The sequence below is a fragment of the Cyrtonyx montezumae genome, unplaced genomic scaffold (assembly GCF_038088225.1).
Source record: "Cyrtonyx montezumae isolate F1298 unplaced genomic scaffold, pur_monq_1.0 scaffold_18, whole genome shotgun sequence".
NCBI lineage: Eukaryota > Metazoa > Chordata > Aves > Galliformes > Odontophoridae > Cyrtonyx > Cyrtonyx montezumae.
In genome coordinates this window covers 7747721-7767974 of record NW_027071914.1, presented here as the reverse complement: position 1 = coordinate 7767974, position 20254 = coordinate 7747721, and the positions used below count along the sequence as shown (strand labels likewise).

At 41.3% G+C, this 20254-nt stretch overlaps 1 protein-coding gene across 1 annotated transcript; it reads right to left on the bottom strand.

Annotated features, from left to right (window-relative positions):
- Nucleotides 1–4363: 4363 nt before the first annotated feature.
- Nucleotides 4364–10432, bottom strand: IL12B (interleukin 12B). The gene is made up of 6 exons (XM_065734967.1): nt 10351–10432; nt 8915–9196; nt 7869–7986; nt 6667–6860; nt 5779–5924; nt 4364–4489 (listed from the first exon to the last, which is right to left on the bottom strand). Exons 1-6 carry the CDS (start codon nt 10430–10432, stop codon nt 4364–4366), a joined length of 948 nt encoding a protein of 315 aa, XP_065591039.1.
- Nucleotides 10433–20254: the final 9822 nt, after the last annotated feature.

Sequence of the window (20254 nt, the reverse complement as noted above, 5' to 3'; positions counted from 1 at the left end):
AACCAAAATTTTATTGGTTGAAAAACATATGTTCAGATCTATTTAGTTATATCTGCTTCCTGAAGGGGGGGGGTGATTAGTAAACTACTGGGAATTACTGCTTTGAATACATGTGTGTTACTGGGGGCCTCTGGTAGATTTTTACTTTTATGACTGTATCTTCTCCCAATCTCTCACCTCTCCAAGTTGTTATTTTGAAGAACAAAAAGTAATTACTTAGTGAGCAAATGTTTATTTGCTTTAATGGACCTGCTACATCTGATAAAGACAAAATACCTAGTGCATGCTTTTCTGAGAGTGATAACGTGTGTCACAATCAGTCAAATATTGCTTTTGTTTTCAGAGCTTCAAATGGAGCCAAAAGGTGATGCCAAATATGCTGCTGCAGCAGATCATTAGTGAAGTGCGTGCTTTATTCTGCATGGGAGGATGTTATCTGGCTGCATTCCAGAAGGTATTGATGTACAGTAGCTTATGCTCATTCATATGATGGAGTGCCTTACCCTGTTGACATCAACAGTGCTGAAAAAAATGACACATGGAATAGCTAAAAAGGTACTCATGCAGCCACATATATCTGGGAAGAATGTGGAAGCCAGGGTAGATACCGAAGTCAAGAGTGAGGATTCTGACTTAGTGATTCCACTGCATGTTTGTGCATAACCTAGTTCACAAACTCCTCCAGGTTTTTGTGAGGGGGTGGTTAGGGTTGTCCACCCATGTGCAATCAATTAAGATGTTAAATTCTTGCTCAATTGAAGGCATGAGAATCAAGTGATGTAACGCATCAAACCGTGCCATAACAGTTGGGTGTTTGCCTGAAGGAAAGTGCGTTTCCCATTTTCCACACCTTAAGAAATAGCAAAAGATTCCTTCTGTAAAATTGCAGGTATCAAGCTGGGACAGATCCCAACTTAACATTTCATATATTGTTTTAGACAGGCAAAAAAAAATACAAACACAAAAAAACCCAAGTCAATAGTTTGCAAAGAGCTGATCTTCGTCGCTTTTCTTTGTGCCTTCTGCCTTTACTATACGTCACTGTTGCATTTTGCTTTTTATTTTAAGATGCAATTTCCAGATGTTTTGCACTTTGACTGACTTTGGTGTGGCACAAATTCAATCCGAAATGTTTGAGTGAAAGTTTCTTCCAGCAATGTTGAGAGGACACGGATTGATTTTGCGTTCATTAAAAATACTATAATTTTCATAAAAGAGAAGATACAACTCATGAAGAGAGAAAAGATGAAGGTCAGCATGGAAGGAGAGGTGTATACGAAGCATTCAGACCTGAAATCTTAACACGCGTTCTCCCACAGAACCCCTAATTAAATATCAGCCTTTTTTCCTCCTGATGTCAACAAGTGCCTGCTTACACACCTCTAATCACTGGAGCACATAGAGGATAGCAAGATCCTACAGCAGTCTATTAATGCCTCATTAAGTACACCAACTATTTGTAAAACATTCTTCAGGATGAGGAGCACCCACAAAAATCCCTGCAGGGAATTAGTCAGAATCTGTTCAGTGCAAATTTATTGAGGTGTGGTAGGTAAAATCTGAAGTCTCGTGTTGAATGATGAGTACGAATGGAAAGCAGGAGGAGCTGCTCACTCCCAGAGAAAGGTGGGTCACCAAGTAAAGCAGGGGGCTCACAGAGCATTGATTGTGCGGTCCTGTTGTACTCTAAGATCCTGAGGAATAAAGTTATTTCTGTCAGGACTTTGGTTCTGCCACAATATGAAGTTCTTGGGTGGCAGTTCTGGGCACTGTACAGCCCGATGAATTGTATAGAGAAGGCTTTGAGATTATTTGCATCTCAACGAGGAGAGGAATTAAGAAGTATGAAGATGAACTGACATCAATTAATATTTTCTTGAGCAGATGGGATGTGTTAGGAAATGATCTCCAGTGTATGGAGCCGTGCTACTGAACACCTGTGGTGTGATGTTAACACCATCCCATGCAAATCATTGAGCTTCTCTGAGATGGGAGACTGACAAGTCCTGGGGCAGGCAGTTCCAGGAAACGGACAGCCAAGGACTGAAGCCAGCTTGGTCTCAGAGAGCAGCATTCGTAACTTGCTTTCTGCAGAAGCAGTGGCAGTTTCAAGCTGTGCTTTGTCGCTTTTCTGAAGAATCTTAGACAATGCTTTTCCTCAGTACAGGCTCCACATCTCCTTGAGATCTATGCCAGGAATGCATCCTGTAGGGAAAGCTCTTTTACCTGTCAGAACCATGGCACAGAAAGGCGTATTCTCTTTTGCCAGGGTACTTGTACACAAAACCTGGGTATTTCTGAATGAAAACTAGAGTGAATCGAAGTTAATAAGAATCTTGAGTGGTTGGTTCCATTGATTCTTCAGGAATCCGAAGAACAGGAAGGCCCCACTAATTCTGAGCACTATCCCAACAGCATTAGAGAGAAAACTCAAGGACCTAAAAATCTGTGTCAGTCAGATTGCATCTGCAAACCTCCTGACCACAAAGGACAGGGAATTTCAGTGTACCCTCAGACTGCAAAAGAAGCAATCCCTTGTCAGCCTGCAGAAAAGGGTATGGAAGAGACTGCTAACACGTCACCTTTTGGAGTTGCCCTGTACACTTCTACAGGCCGTCAGTTTGGTAGCATTAGCCAATTCATGCAGGAGAAGATATTATACTTCTCTGCAGACGTTGCCTCGAAGCAGCATTAAGTATTCTGCTTGGAAAGTAATGTGTGGTGCTAACCGTTCGCCTTAAAACATCACAAGTAAAGCAATGTTTTTTCAGATGTGTTTATTAGCTCCTCTATAAAATAAGCATGACATGAAGTAGGTTGTGTTTATAGCAGAAATAAGAATCATACACAGTAGCAATAAATACTTAATAGTATAATAAATAAATATAAATAAATTATATAATATCAATAAACACTCATAGCTAGATTGTCAATGGTTTTCTGAAATATCAGATACTTCCTATGTTTCAATGTTTAAATACTTAAATCACCACCCATTTCTAAGACTGGAAAAAAAGGAAGCATGGCCACAGCTGAAGCCTTTTAATTCCAATGATCCTGAATCAGGGATGAAGGCCGAAGCCCTCAAAGATATTGGAAAGCATTCTGTCCTCCTGAAAGCCACAACTTAGGCAGTTTGACAAAGAAAGAGGGGCTTCAACACATGCTTCTGCTTTTCATTCCAGACCTGGGGACTTACACTGTAAGCAGTTCAGAATTAGGATTTTATTCTTTTCCTAAGGTTGTGTGAAGACACCTAGCACATCTGGCAGTACTAGAGAAGTGCCTTCAAAATGAGCTATGAAAATCCATATTCTAAAATTCTAACTTTAATTAGGTGCTTAACGTTCACATATAAAAGCAGTTCTCAATTGCTCTCTGAAATATCAGATACACAGCAGTTGAACTTTCAAATAATTTCAGCTGCCTCAGATTTGCAATGCTGACCACAAACAGCTGAAAAAGTGCAGCAGATAACATTTCCAGGACTCTGGATCTGCAGTTCCTTCTTCTAAAGTATCAACTGTCAGACTGGAAGATGAAGATAGCCTGGATGTATGACACAGAGCTGCCTCATGCAGCCAAGCCTTTCTGTGCTGATATATTTCAACGAAATAAATATCAATCAATCAATAAATAAATAAATAGTAAAACAATCATATAATTTAACAATAAAATAATTAAACAATAAATAGTTCTTTCAATAAGTTACATCCTGTATAAGTTAACACATGAAACATCCTGACTAGCAGCTGCCATCGACTGACATTGCGATTCATGTCAAGTAAATAATAAATAGATCAATAAATAAATGCAATACAGAAATACACAGAACCTACAACAATAGCTGACAGGAATGTATCAAAATACCATACGTGTTAATATAACACGATGTGTGCTAGTGGTGTTACTCAAATCTGGGGAATGTAAAAGACCTGTCAGAATCAGGATCATACTAAGCTACTATGAAAAGAAAGATATGGCAGGGCTTCTTAATTATCTCACATGCAGACTTGTCTCCTAGTTAGCATATTTGCTTGTCTTAAGCCATCCTTTGCTTTCTTCAGGAGCATTACACCAATCTCTTGGTGCTCATCTGTAAAATAAAAGAAAGGACATTACATAAGAATTATCTTCATTTTCCTCAGACCAACAGTTTTAGTCAGTTTCTCAACAAAGCTTTGCTGGTCTGAGTGATCTGGTGAAAACACCACCACTCTCTCTAAAGGACTCAGAAGCAGACAGTGCAAGGCTCAGAAGTTCCCCAGTCTGCTAGGGACTGGGAATTTGGCTTCAAATAATGAGAGCTGGGCACCTGTCCTGCTGTGGCCCTCTGCACCACCAGCAGAAGGTTCACTGAGTCTTACCTGCAAAGCGCAGACCACTCACTCCACGATGAGTTGTAATAGCGATCCCTGGCCTGCACAGAGATCTTGTCTTTTGGCCCAGTCCTTGGAATCTGAATAGACTGCTCATCAGCATCATAAACCTGTGAACAGGGCACAGATCCATGAGTAAGGGTCAAGCAGAACATACAGTAATGTGCCAGATAGACTGCACCAAGCATATATAAGTGCAGAGAACACTGGTAGCCTGCTGCTTCAAAGGCACCGCTCTTCTCATGTCCAAGTCATGAACAGCTGTGAGAACTTCAGTCTCAGTGGAAACAAACTATGACTCCCATTGAAGTTGATGATGTAAAGTGATCTGAACCCCAAACTCAAACTGTCATTAAAACACAGGGCTTATTTGTTTATCTTTTTCTTTTTTCTTCTTTCTCTCTTTTTCCTTCTTATTCCCAGACAGGGAACACTAAAAGGTAGAAGCTGCTGGTTTTCTCTGAGGACTTTTGTCAAATACCAGAAGCTCTCTGAAGACTGGCCAGTTCCTCTATGGGATCACGCAATACATGCCAGCGACAAGCAAGGAATCACCACTAGGTGAATGGCTCCATCTGCTGGTACAAGCTTGCTTATGTTTGTTTTTTTTTGTTTTTTTTCACACAGAAATATCCTTTTGTGTCCTTGGTTTAATCAGATTTCAGACTGTAATGATTACATTTGTTTATTTTCTGACTTCTGGACCAAGGAAGAGCAGTGAAGGACCTGCACTGTGGTTAGTTGGTCTATGTATTTCTTTCCAGTTCTGCTGCTGATTTCTTTGACTACCAACTTTCTTTGACATATTACTCTTCTGCTGTTGTCTGCTCTTTACAGTACCTGCAAGTGTTAACAGCAGAAGCAAAACAATTTCACTATTTCAAGCCAAATGGATTAGTAATATCAGGGTTATCAGTTTACAATAACAGGAATGTGAGAGGCAAAGACTTCAGACTTCACCAGAATCCACAGAAATGCTACCAAATGAGTCACTGATTCCTTATTTGACAATTCACATGTAAAAAAGTCTGAGCTAGCCATGTACAAATGACATACAAGGAACTCAGTGCAACAGATCCTAGACCTATGGATTTGGAAATCGGGATTTTCCCACATTAGGACCCACGTAGGCTACCAGTGAGTTAGCAGATAACTTTTCTCATGCTAGCAAGGCTATGCAATCCTGGACTTGATTTTATCTCCCCACCTACATCAGGTTTCATCCACCCTGGGTTGAATCTTACTGCTCACAGAACTGGGAAGGAGGTAATTTGCTTCCAAAAAAGAACCTTCCTAGATTTGGGGTTTTATTTTAATTCTAGTCCATGATTTGTATGTGCTAAGCTTTTGTTTACACTCTCTGTAAAAACGGGAAGATCATGCATCAATGTATTTCTACCTTGCTTTTGTATTTCTTTGTGGTTTCAACTTTGACCCTGAAAGTCAAAGGGAAGTAGGACTTTGGTGTGCTCCAGGTTCTGGGATATGTCCAGGTCACTGTTCCATTTGTGCCTGCATACTGACATTGAGGTGGGTCAGGTTTTACTGCAAGAGAAAATATAGAAGGTATTAATTCACATTAGCACTGTAAGATCACATTGGTGTGCTACTGTTGATAGCTTTACATGAATGAGCTGTTGGAGCCTCTATCAGAATATGACAGGAGTTGGCATGATGTACAAGAACTGCACTGTGTGCTTCTCATGGAAAATTAACTATACTCCTGGAGCCTCTCTGGGTGAGATCCTTCTGGCTTTTTTATTTTTTTTTTATTTTTTTGCCTGCAGAGCTGTAGAGGGCTCTGTTGGAGACCAATGGTTACCTTCATCCCCTGCTGACTGTTAGGGCACTTAACAAAACATTTTTTTGTCCATCTGTAAGAATGGATCAGGAGCGAGGAATACCTGGCCTTACCCATTACCTGAGTAAACCTGCAGTTCTCAAAGAATAATCTGCTGGCTGATTGGTTATTCTCTGACTTCCCTCATGTGCTCCTTCCAAAACACATCTATGTAATAGAGAAGGTTACAGAAACTTCTGGCATATGTGGGAGAGAGAGGCTTGGAGGTCACAAGCCATGGATACATTGCTTCTTCACTTCCTCATCTTCTTCCAGACTGCTGCTATGATCTGTTTCCCCCTGTTCCTGTAACTGGGGGCTGGATACAGATTTACAGTAGAACAGAGCAGGGATTCCCAAGCTTGGTTTGGTCAATTACCACTGTTAGTTCCACTGCCAGCAGCGAGAATAAGGCTAAGAACTAATGATGATTTCTGATCTACTCACTGATATCTCTAATGAAGAAGCTGCTAGTGTAGTTCTCATATTCCACCTCATCAATGACCTCCAGGAACATCTCGGTTGGCTGGTGCTCTTCAGCAAATGGACAGTAGTTTTCCTTCTGGCACTGGGCAGTGTATTCAGTCACAGATTTGTCAGTGCGAGCTACAGGGCTGCTGCAGGTTACATCTCCTTGAGAGCTGAAAATACAACAGAAAAATAAATACTGATTTGTTCTGGGAATTTTGTTGCCATAATGATACTGTGTGATCAGTAAGATAAGGTTTGGTCTTGCATGTATCACATTATGTCTTCACTTAAGGAACTGCAGAAACAATTCAGTGGGGGTTGTCACATATTTAGTGTTATATTACATATTAATAAAACAAGAAAAGCCCATCCCAACTTCTGCTTAGCAGAAGAAATTTGTGTCTAAACATAAAATGGGATGAGTTCATTTCTGAATATCACTGCTCTCTGACAAGCTGTAGCATCTAACTTTGTTCCTCAGTCCTTTCCAAAACCTTGCTGGAACCAATAAGACATGTTTAAGCCATTCGATTGGGAAACAACAAAAAAATCCCACTTAAAATGCACAATGAGAGTCTTGGTCTACATTTGCTTTCAACAAAATAAAACATCTTGCAGTTTTTCCCTCTCTAACAAGCTCAAATGACCTTTGCCCAGGCACTCTATGCTTTGGAGAAACCCTCAAGAATGGTGGGAGGTAGGAAATTCCCCCAAGGTTCCCCTCACACATTTCCCTTGCAGGTTTCTGCTGTGTTCCTCAACAGACACTCGGCAATAGACGTGTGGCTTTTGTCATGGGTGCAGCCTCCCACTCCCTCAGTTCCACTGGATCTGCTGGGACTCAGAGCTATGATTGTTTCTGCTTTTGGCTCAACTTCCTCTCTCTCCCCTGAATGAACTGCTTTTGCTATTGCTAAAGTGTCTGTACTGTAGCAGCTGTAACAGTGTGGTGGGAGTTATTCCAATTTCAAAGCTGCATTAATTTCAGAGTGACTTCAGTGCTCTTATAATCAATTCCAGCAATGGCTCATAACATTTTGCAGATGTTCAGCCTTCAAAAGTGGGATTCCTCCCCTCCCGTGTGCCCTCAGGAGCTCACAGTGCAGCATCTCCTACACAGACACCAAGGGATCTTCTGGCTGTGCTATGAGGTGTTTAAGGAAAGTACAAGCTTTTACCCTTTTAGGCTCCTGATTGTGAACTTCACACTTGGACTCTCATTTTCTGTCATCCATGAACATGTGAAAATTCCAGAGTAGTTCTTTGCCTCACATTTTAAGAATGTCTTGCTTGGCTCTAAATGGACAAAGAAAAGAAAACGTGATTTATTTGATGAAGTGATCAAAGCAGAGAGAAAATGGTAGTTCATTAAATTCTGGTCTCCTTTGGCAGGTGGGTATGGAGGCAGATACAATTTCATGCTGCCCATTGGGTAGCTACCTCTGCTGAAAAAGCCATATGCAAGAACAGTTAGAGGCTGCAGGCTGGTCTGTACAACACCACATTAACCACATCTACATGGCTGGTGGCAGGAGCTTGACCACAACCATCACGTTGCAGAGAGCAGTCAGTAAAGGACTTATTTAGACAAATCCATTGGTCTTTTTGTAGAGAAAGTGTGTATCGATTCAGCTGGAAAAGCTTCCAGCCTTGGAAGTTCGTATGCTCCTGTTCCCACAGTGAGGGACAGCAAACTGAGTAAGTCTCATTGCAAAAATGCAAACATCACAGGCTTGTCCCATTGAATTAATCATGAAAGGAGAAACTCAAATGGCAGCACTTAAAATTTTGATCAATCCCTGGCTCTGGCAAATCACGCAGCCCTGTCTTTCCAAGGATACACTCCTTAGAGGCAGATCCTCTCCTGAGTGCTGTGCCTGTGAGATGGAGGCAAAACAAATCAATAGTTTCCCTACCAGAAAAGCAGTGGCGTAGTACTGATACTTCCCCATGTTTTCTATACCAGTCTAATTGTTCCTACCATCACTCCATCTTACGAGTCTAGAGAGCCCTAAATTAATCCCATAGCAACAGATTCCCGCTCTGCTCATCGGTCACACCATACACACACACACAGTGCCATCATTCCACGGCTGAAGGGGTTGGAGACGGCCGATGTCAAAGCGCGCATCTCTCGTACATCTCTGCAGAGCTCCCTCCAGTTTTCACAACAGCGCAGCGCACAGGAATGGCCGCGGTACCGCCCGTCATGCCACGGCCGTACCTTTAAAGCGTTTCAGGATTGACCGTATCATTTGCCCGCTGGAGTCTACTTTAGTTATGAGGAAGAAACTGTAGCTGACAACTTCGTGGCTCTCAGCTGTCAGACAGGTGTAGTTGCCGGCGTCTGGGAACTCCTTCACTTCGGCAATCAGAGTCTTTCCAGTTCCTTTCAGTTCTGCTCCCTTTTTCCAGTACACTGGCAGTGCTTCATCAGATGTGTCACAGGTGAGCTTCACTTTTTTAGCTGGTGTCTCATCGTTCCACTCAGATTCTATGACGTACACTTCAGATATTGCAGAGAAAGGCATGTTAGCACCAGTCATAATTAACAGTGCTGTGAACACTGAACTGAGACCTTTTTCCAGCTATGCCCTCTAGCTGCTACCGAACCTCTCTTCCTTCAGATCCCCACTGCCATCTGGACATCTTCCCTACAAGGACTTCATATTAAATTTATGATGCATGTAGAACCCACTGACCAGTAGGGATGATATTTTAATTGGATAAATACTTTTTTCCTGGGTTCCCAGAGAACCTTACAGTGGTTCTCAACCACGGGAAGCAGGCAGGTACCTCAGGACACACTGAGACCGGATGATTCTGCTCACAGAATGCCATATACAAGCCCTCAGTATTATGGTGCTTGGCTCCTCCGTGTTAAAGTCTGTGAGTGAGCAATGGGAAGGAGGGCAGCTCTAGCTGAGTGGTTTGTATTTGCCTGTAGCTAATGTTCTTTTCTATTTTCTAGAGGGAACAATCTGTACTCCTACTGCTGTGGTCTAAAGGGAGCAATTATTGAGAGACAGAAGATCTCTGAGTTACAGCAGATATGAGTGGACAACAGCAGGGATGTGCAGACTCCTAAATGCCATCTTGTAGCTCTGCAGTGCTCTACTAATTGTTCCAAATAAGCAGAGACATCGCCTAACAAAATGTTTGGGAAATATTTCATTGAAGAAATGTTATCTTGTCTGTTTGCTATGGTTTCGTGTAGGAACTGAAGTAGTAGTCATGCTGGCTGACTTCACCCACACTTCTGTGCAGCTACAGTTCTCAAATGAAGCTGCTGCTGCTCAGGTATACTACCACTGTCACAGGCTCCCCAGCCTCATTTAGTGCTGTCAGAGACTTTCTACATGAAGAAGGGGCAAACATTTGTCTCTCACGGTGCCAACAGCACAACAAGCACTTAAGGAAGCAGAGTTCCAGTGAGCCATAAAACCTTTTCACCAGGACATTTCACAACAGCTTCAAGACTTTACCACACAGAAGAAACACTGAGAAAGCTATGTCAAATGCTTGAAACATGCAGCTCTAGGAAGCGTGGAAGCTTAGCAAACTGCTGACAAATTTTTGGAGGACAGACGAAGTCAATTGCTTGGAGTTGAAACACAAAGAGAAAAAGGTATATTCCCAACACTTTGACGGACTTCTTACCATTCTCTCTAAGTTTCCACTGTGCTTCCAGAAGGGCAGCAAAGGAAAGTAATGAAAGTAAGGCAAATAGCAGGGGAGACATCTGTAGGTAAAAAATATGTTACTTAACTTCATTTAGGATTGTTGAGTGTGCACTGAAATCCGTCTCAGTGCTGGATAAGAAGACAGATTCAGCTCCAGTGAACTAAGAAACATTCTCCTAACACTACATCAAAACTGCATAGTTGGTGTGTGCTCAAGTTCAAGGCAAGCTGTTGGTCTGATAGTTATTCATATCACAAACCAGTACGAAAGATGAAGTCATGGAACTTGGAGGCAATTGGGTGCACAGGTCTTGACCTTTGCTCAAGAGCTCAGAAGCATTCCCACGTTCCTGAGTAAAATATTCCTCAAGCAAGAGAAGCTCTACCAATGCCAGTGAGCCTACTTACAGAATAAGGCACTAGACCAAAGAATCAATGAACAAGAATTCCAGTCCTACAAAGCTTTTAGATATGCATCAGTAGTCCCATGTAAGAACAGCACCGTGACTAAAATGAAGCACCCAGTGAAGTATTTTTCTAGGCTGCAGTCTTCACCATAACAATGACAACACTTTGTAGACATGGGTTCACTACGGACTGGATGGCACTAGGTCTGTATCCACCTGGGGCTGTGCAGCCTCGTTTAGTTTGCAAGCAATTTCTGGCAAAATCTCTACTGAAACCAGTGCCACAGATGCATTTCAGAAGTGGTAAGAGAGGTATATTGTTGCTGTGTTCACTTGAGACATGTACATATATCTCACTTGGCAATATAGATGTATATAAAAAGAATATTACATGAGATAGAAAAGATGAAGATATGTGTATATTCAATATGTAGTAGATATACTAACTATATATATATTACATAGTATTAATTCTCCAAATCTCATTTAAAATTCTTTGCCCTGGGCTCAAAATACAGCTAATATGGCTTCGTTAGAAGGCAGACACTCTTAGATCCTGATTTTCTACTGTAATTTGTGAAAGAAAACTCCATTTTGCCTCTTTCTGAAAGATGCTCATTGCTTTCACAGCCACATGGCATTCCTCACTATGCTTCATGAAGCTGATACCTGAAGTAGTGATTAAAAAGCTGAGGAGAGGAGAAGGGAATGCAAAGAGCTTTCTTTGCAATATCGCCATCAAGCCTGAGGCCTTTCAAATCAAAGTTTCTTCCAATTTCAGGAAGAAGTTCCACAATTTGAGTTTCTGATGAAAAAAACTTAAGAACTTCCACGGAAAAATTTTCCACCTCTTCCCGACTCACAATTGTTATGAAAAATTAATCATAAATAGACTGTTTCTGGACATCACTAATCAGTGCAGTGCCTGAGCACTTCATGGGTGAGCGGCGTGCCAGCTCCAGGCGCTCCCTGCGATCCGCAGCGAGAGCTGCTGCACATCAGCACAGATCCTTCACTCAGCATCGCAGAGTGGCTGATGTCAGACAGCACCTCTGCGTGTCCCAGCTCAGGGCAGGGCCGACTCAACAGTGCTGCAATTCTTTCCTTAGTCAGTTTAATCATTAATACATACTTATCTAAGCACGCGGCCCACTGACATGAACGTGGTAATCTGTAAAGGCTCATTAATGTTAGCTCATTAACTGTCAGTTAGATGACAGCCCTGTGAGCTACGTACACACACACAACATGCCGTTACTTCAGCTACATAAACATAAATACCTCTCTGAGAAAAACAGCATGACCACTGTGTAAGGACACTCAAAGAGCTGATCTGTAAAGCTGTCGGCAGTGTCATGTGGGCTCAGCAGCCACCAGACTCTGCAGCCCTGGCTGTAGAGAAGAAAGGGATTCGTACCTTTTCCTGCGCCGGTGTCTGAAGTGGCCGGACAGGTTGGTTCTGTGATCTGAAGGAAGCAGAGTGCTGGCTGCCTTATAAATGCTTGTGAACTCTGAAAGGGATGCTCCGTTTCACCGCAATACCACAGAATTGCAACACGGGGCTCGAGTTCCCTTTTTACATAGTGTCACAGCCAAGGCTTAAAAAAAAAAGTTTGGGACTCCCAGGTAAACTTTAAAGAGGAAACGAGATTATGAGATTGTTACAGTGACCTTTATGGTATGCCAGAGGCATTTCCTTTCCTACTCGATTTTCTGTCTCATCTCATCATCTGGGGAAGAGTAAATACACACTAAAACTGTCTGGTGGGAAAGATGTTATGAAGAGTGAAAGAGAAAGTTAGATAAAGTCTATGTTACTACCTGGCAGACGCTGAAGAGAGCATCACTTGAATTAAAATTCCAGCTACCACAGCAGCACCAGAGGTAGGGAATGTCAATTTCTAATTGCTGCTTAGAATTGTATTTATTCTAAAAACTGAGACTTAGGCCAAGCCAAATATAAATAAATTGTTCCAGCCCAGAGAGAAAAACCTGAAATTGCCATTGACACATTATTTTATGTTGGCCATTTTTAAATAAAATCTTTTATATTACACATAACAGCTGCTTTGAAAACGAGGAAGGAAGTTTCTACTATTTATTTGTGAAATTAAAACAAAACGAAAACAAAACGATTCACTTCATCTGTCAGACAAATCAAAACGGAGTTGTTCTTCCAGCCCTAATGGCACCTTTTAGGTTTTTAGGTAAAAACCTAAATGGTACAGCTAATAAGTTATAAACTACAAGAAATACACTACTTGTAAAAACACTTTGAAATTCAACTTGAACGCTTTAGGAATTCACAAAGAGACACAGCTCTGGGCTGCGTGCTTTCTAGTGACAGGAGTGCTCCCGCAGCCCCGAGATCACAGCTGTAATGTGGTCACAGGGCAATGAAAGATGGTGCCTGCCTCTTCTGCTATAGTCAACGGCCTTTCGCAAGTCCTTCCCAGAGATGAAACAAAGAAGTACGTGCAATGTATTTCATGTTTGGTGCCCCTAGACATGGCCAGAAGATAAAACAAAAGGGGAAAAACCCCAATGAGCAGTGAAACAATCTTACAAGCCACAGCAGTTCCCAGTGCACGAAGCTCCTGCTTGTTGTCACACAGCTGGAAAGCACAATAGCGTGGAGAGGGGCAGCTCTGATTCGGGCAAGGGTGGTTTCAGGACTTTGGATTAACTGGGCCAGAAGCTTCCACAATGATGTTAGTGGAATCCTTTCCTCTCCTTATCCATCCACTTCAAAGAAACTCTGAGAGATCACAACACCTTTGGCAGATGAATGTTGACCCCCTCTCACCTGACAAAGCACAGAACTAGAGCATTGCAGTGGCATTCTCAGAGGGGCCTCACAACTTCCCTGCTGAGCCCAGTGTCTATAATCTGTTACCAAAACATCAGCCTTAGACTTTTCTTTCCTAGAGCTCACAGGCTATGAGTGCCACTTTCTCAACTAGGCTTGCTTTATTCACACAGGCTGTCCTGAACGTGGACAAAGCTGTTTATAGATTTATTCTTGGAACAGAATTGACCAGCAACCAGTGAACTATGCATTCAATATCATACCGATAACACAACGTAATTCAGAGTACAAGACACTTCTAAGATATTGGTTCCAAAACTTGCCCGAAAAAGCTCTAGCCTCTGCCTCCCCGCACTCCCCTCCCTGTACACATGATCACACACACGTACACACAGGAAGGAAGCGTGGGTTGCAAGCATGTCTCATCTTTGGGAGCACATGTTCATGTCCTTATCTCCTGGGCTCTCTAGCTCTAAGCACCTGTGCTGCTTGCTACAGTGTGCTAAGGCATATGTCGGCGAGAAAGCACCTGGTGAAGTCACATAAGCATTCTCAAAATGTTTGTCCGTGTGTGTTGCCTGACACCAGCACTCCACTAGCTGGCAGGTGGGCTGCTCACAGTGCCTGAAGGAGAGGATGCTCTGCCATGGCAGAGGTCATGATCCCAGTGCAGTTACTTGGGGCAGTACTGAGCCAGGTAATGTCTGATCTTCTGCTTTCATCCCATGATCTTTGTTGCCAATATCTCAGATTTTTAATTACTTCACATTTCTTTTTGAGCTGATTCCTTTATTTCAAAGTATCTTTGTAATTACCTGGTTATTAATCTAGCTGGTGCTTGTCATCCTCTCTTAAATGACCTTTTGGGACAATTGTATTTTTAGCCAGCTTTGGGTTCTCCGTTCCCATATACTGTTTATATTCTCAGTCTTGTCTTAACAGCTTTTGCTTGCTACTCAGGCCAATTTGCCAAAGATGATTGTTGTTTCAGCTATTCAGAAGGAGAAAATGGAAGTCTGAGGAAGCAAGTTGAGAAAGACATGGCAGAAGAAGCTGGGGAAAAGACAAATGAAGGGTATTCAGACTGTTATAGGAGACAAAATCATAAAATGACTGCTCTTGAAGTACTTGTTGGTGTAAGAGTGGACTGTGCACCACATTCCCATTCATCTGCTGCTTCTTCCAGAGGAAACCCTGTAACATGGGCAGAGAGGAAGCCTTGGTATGCTCTGATACCTTTCCCAGAGCTGACACTCAGGAGACCAAGACTACAGGATGTACATGGAGTGTGCTTCGTGCATTAGCATCAAGGAACCAGGCCCGAGGGCTGAAAAGTGAAGCCTGTTTCCCCCGTACCAGCTATGGAGCACGGACACATCTGTGGAACTTCCATTGACAGGATAGCTTGCTACAATCCATCAGAGTGGAATTTTTAAATATTCAAACACAGAGATTGTGAAAATGTCTTTTAATGACAGTCTGGTTTTCCATGATGAGCTCACACATTCTTATGGGGAAATTTGGAGGAGAGTAGCACCTCGCTCATCATTTTATCCTACTTCTCTATGACACTGAAAGACAGAAACTCTATTGAAGATTGGAAACTCTGTCTATTGTTTGATTTCTATAATGCAATGGAAATACTTTTTTTTTTCTTTTGAAGTACAGATGATTTTTGCTTTGTAGAACAGTGCACTTATTTCATCACAATCCAGGAGGAAATACATTAACATTAACAAAAGGAAGATTTATATAAGTTGCATCATCAGTATGATTCCTCTCATGGAATTTCCTTCAGCAGCTGGCTAGTTTTGGATGGATGTCAGTTTGTTTCATTGGCTCAAGTTTAATTATTAATTATTAACATAGCAGCAGTGAGAAGGGAATTCAGTCCTTTTACATATCATTCATTAAGCAGTAAATTATGTGACTTCATCAGGAAATACTGTCTAATGTTAACAATCAGTGATCTTCCCTAAAAAGGACAGCACCAAGCTACTACATGTAACCAATCACCCCAAGATCAAACCTTCATAGAGACGTGAAATAACAGGGGAGGGAAATATATTCCACTTCCATTGAAAAACAAAATAGAATCTAAGTTTTATACAGCAGTGGTTTGCTTGCATTATGATATATCTAGATCAAACACCCAAGATCAGAGAACCAGAGGATATTCAGAATTGGATGGAACCCACAAGAATCACTGTGTCCAACTCCTGGTTCAACTCAGGACTCTCTAAAAATTAAACCACATGGTGGCTGTTTTTCCTTAGATTATAAGATGTTTGCCCCACTCATGCTCCAAACGGTTAGGTCATCCACTAACTCCAGAGTAGAAATTGCACAATATTATTATGAGATCTTGATCTAATTAATTGGTCATTATCATGCTAATGTAGCTACTCAAGCTTCTGATCAGATCTAATTCTTATTCCATATAGTGCTGAATACAGATATAAAATACATGCACAGCACTAGCTGGTGCTGAAGAAGGGAAATGGTAAAGAGGGGCTTTCATGTGTTAGTACTACTGTCCAGTGTTTAGTGGGAAGACCTCACTAAATTCACATTGCCCAGCCAACACTGAACACGTAATTCTCTGGTCTACACTGCACATACAAGCTGTACTTAGAGACAATTACTGCCTCAGAAGTATATATACTAAAAGTAGAAACAGAATGGATTGAAGGAGACAAAACCTTTATGAATGAGGACAAAAAAAGCACAACAAAGTACAGCATTTCAGAACTGGTTCAAGATTGAATCCCAATTTCTCCAGGGAGGCGATGGGTTTTGGGTGCCTATGTTGACAATAAACTTCTTCAGATCTTCGTAGTCATTCATAACATATTGAACAGGGGTACAAAAGAAACTCGCATCTATGTGCAGAACTGTAGAGACAGCAGTCATCTTTCTTACACAAAAGACAAAAGTCCCTCTCTCAGAGTACACAAATGAAGATGGTCCACTGTTTTTCAGTGGAGTAATGCAATGCTTCCTATTACATCAGTCTGCTGTTTCTATCACGAATCTGCCATTTACATTTGATAGATCTGTGCTCAGTGCTGGATCCAGATGCAAGTTGCTTGCTTTAAGAGGGGCTCTCTCGTTTCTTGTGTGTGATGTTGAGACTATTTGAAATCCATTCTCCACTGCTTACGCCAGAATATAGTGCCACGGGTGGGGAAAATAACATATCAAACAGAAAGTAAAGGGAAAATCACAGTAGTAACTAATTGACTTAAATTCAAGCATCTTTTTTTGTCTCTCAGGCAATTTATGCGCAAAGGAGGCAGGACACATGGGTTTTTGCCATTCTGAAGTTGAATATAGCATTATTTCTTCAGGCATTCACAATAAGTTAGAAATTGACAAGGATAAAATCCTTGAGCAACAAGAGTATTAACTGAGTACATCCCCAGAGAACCTGACAGACTACTTGTCATTTTTAGCACACTAGTAAAAATTTCAGCTCATTTAAGACACGACAGAGATAGAAAAAGGACAGTAGATGAATAGAGAAATACATCAGTGAACAGGTCACTTGGTCACGTTTTTTAGAGACAGTGATTATTAGCAATGGGGTGAGATGGATTCTTAAGACCTAGAATCACAGTGTTAGTCAGGGATCAACAAGCCTGCAGGAAACAGCTATAGTCTCCCTGTGTCCACTTGAAGGCAGCACAGGAAGCAGCATCCAGTGCAGCATATCACATTATTTTAAGCTGTAAGAACATCCATAGAAAAGTCTGCATTCACCAAAAGCCAGCTCACATGCCAGACTTTTCTGTTGGTGTTAAGACACGACAGTGCAGGAAAATCATTTCAGCATGGACAATTAACCAGGCAGCATCTATTGTGTGCTCTGGAAAATGCTCTAATGCTCTCATACTGCTCTTCAGTTATTGGACACAGCTGAAGAAATGCAGGAGAAAGATAAAGTGGATAGTATAGCAAGATCATGACACTGATGAGATGAGAAACAGTAACACTAAAGTTTTGGAATTATATTAATCATTTAAAATTTATTAACTTTCTCCCAGACATTACTTGATTTTCTCATACAAAATACATCTATTTCATTAGAAAACATGAGAACAGGTATTTGCTGATAGATGGGAACCTACCTTGTGCTAAGAGTTGGTTTTGTGGCAAGGGATGTCATGGTTTTAACACATACTTAAGGTAAAGCATTCTGTGAGTGACTTGAAGTAGAATGGAAACAGTAGAAAAGAACTGTAAAGGTTAAGCATACCCCAGAGACAGAAAGAAACTGTTTATAACAACGCCTTGCAGATATTTTATATTTTAGGGTTCATTGTTTTATTTCTTTTTGTGGAATTATTGGGAATATTCTATTTTTAACTACTCAGCTTGCGCTTAATAGCACATTATTTGAATATATAAAACCTAATAATTCATTTTGGCACTGTGACTTGCAAACCAATCTTTAATGTCTCAGAGGGAACATTATGAAAAAAAAATAATAAGCTGTAGGCAGCAGGAGAAATCATTCTCCTTCAATTCAGTATGAGTTTATAGCCCTATGGCCACATGTGATATCAAAGGGCTTTATGAGGAGCAGGCTACACATGAACCACCAGCTGAAGGACTGCTGCTCCTGCACCAGCCACCATAGGCCAAGCTGAGGGATCTGCAGCCCTGGTAGAGTGATGGGAAAATAGTCCTGTTCATTTCTTCCTTTTTGGGGGGAAAAGGAAAAATTGTCAAAGGCACTGAAAGACACCTTGAGCCACTCTATGCTTCTGAGTATTCTGCAAAAACTGACAGCACCTCCAGTATTATGCAGGACTGACTTACTGGGTCCTTTTCCTGTTGCACCAGAAAAGTTAAAACAATGCCTGAAGTGCCAGGAGGATGATAGAGGTTAAAAGTTATTTGTCCTTCTTAATACTAAGAAACCTGGATGTAAAGGTAACAAACACTTGTGAGAAAGGGAAGAAGGAAAACAGGTCTTTCTCCAGAGGCGGCCCAAGAGTTGTGAATGAAACGTTCCAGGAAGTCAGCAAACATCACTGCCTTCTGCTCCTGCCTGCTACGTGTCTACAGAGAACAAACCCTCCTTCTTTCCCTCCTAAGCTGCACACACTTCCTCCTCTGGGGAAAACAGTGTGTGCTATGTACATGCACACTGCCTGGATACCACGCTGTTATCATGGCATGCATGCAGGTCGAGCAAAGCAGAGGAAATATTCTTGCTGCTAGTTCCATTGACTGTGGCTATGATTACATGGCATTTCACAAGTTGATTTTTAAGCTCTTCTTAAGAGGGAATAGAGTTCAGCCTTGGCACTTGTGCAAACTACTGCCCTACAGCTCCTGGCAAAGGGCAGGGTCCCTGCAAACATGCTGACATCTGTGTACGAAATACTTTGTTGACAGCATTACATACACATATTATATTACACTGACATACAGCCTCTTGAAGGATATATATCAGTACAAAGGGTAATCATTGTGAAAAAATAGTTACTCCATCAGCTTTTATTGCTATTTTGAAGTGGAAGGTGGACATAGATAACTTGGAGATATACCTGGAAGAAATGGAAGTCTGTGACAGTTTGTTATTCTGCCGTGTAATTATCTATGTGGATACATTTCTTTTATGCTAAAGCCTAGAGGCTCAAACTCAGCATGTGGCCCAATCTTGTAAGGGTTTCCAGGAATTGGCAGTAAGGTTCAGTACACAGTCACAATCTAGCCATTCTGTTACATCATTAACCATCTGCCAGAAAATCCCAGGTTCCTGGAGGTTGTGAAAAGATTTTAAATCATGTAATACGAGCTTCAGCACCTCCTATGACTTAATGAATGAGGTCATACAAGGCCTGTTTGGAAAGCAAAGATGTTTCACAAATGAACCACTGAAGCATCCCTCAACTTCTGAAAGTCAAAGGAAATTTCTGAAATGACTTCACTGGTTGTTTTGTGACATGAAATGAGCTCTCGTAACTTCTGTGAATGCTAGTTTAGCTGAAGTCATGTTGTAATAAGCGGGACTACAATATTTCCAACCCAAACTGCTAAAAATTCAGGAGCCTTGGCAGGAGATAAATTCCAGCAGCTACAGTGGGATGGGGAAAAGAGAGGGACTGGAGACTGGTGAACCCTCCTTGCTGTCATTATATACCAGGTAATGGTTTGTAGCCTTAGAGGGGCTCAAACCCACTAGGCTTCCTTAGGCCCCAGATAGTTTCCTGTGGTAGAGGTATTCTTCAAACAAGCTTTTCTGCCTTCTGCTGGTGTTGTTTTAGCATTCAGGGTGGAGCTGGGTTACATTCTTCTGATATTCTTTGCTACTGCAACAGAGAGAAGCTGTGATTATAGTTAAAAAAAAGCTGAGATGAAAATTCAGTCTCATTTATCTTCTAAATCAGAGTGTTAAGATTAATTGTCATGTTAAGAAAAGATAAGCACCTTTAAAACTGAATTATTAATGCTGTAATTAAAGAAATAATGAGGATATTTGGTAACAGCTCAGGAGTAATTAAAACTATGTAATTTAAAATGGTACATAGTTTTTATGATAATAAGTTGAAAAAGATAAGGTAACCTGTCAGTGGTTCCTGGAGCTTTTCAGCACCCATTTAAAAGCTGGAAGAAAAACCCTTTTTAAATAAAATTTCTTTGTTTTCCCTTCC

What these genes read in the sequence shown, in the direction of transcription:
- IL12B (XM_065734967.1), bottom strand. Translation starts at nt 10,432, where the DNA reads ATGTCTCCCCTGCTATTTGCCTTACTTTCATTACTTTCCTTTGCTGCC. An exon ending in CTTCTTCATTAGAGATATCA is followed by an intron (nt 5,925 to 6,666) that starts GTGAGTAGATCA and finishes TTTCTCTTGCAG; the next exon opens with TAAAACCTGACCCACCTCAA. An exon ending in CAAAGAAATACAAAAGCAAG is followed by an intron (nt 4,490 to 5,778) that starts GTAGAAATACAT and finishes CCCTGTTCACAG; the next exon opens with GTTTATGATGCTGATGAGCA.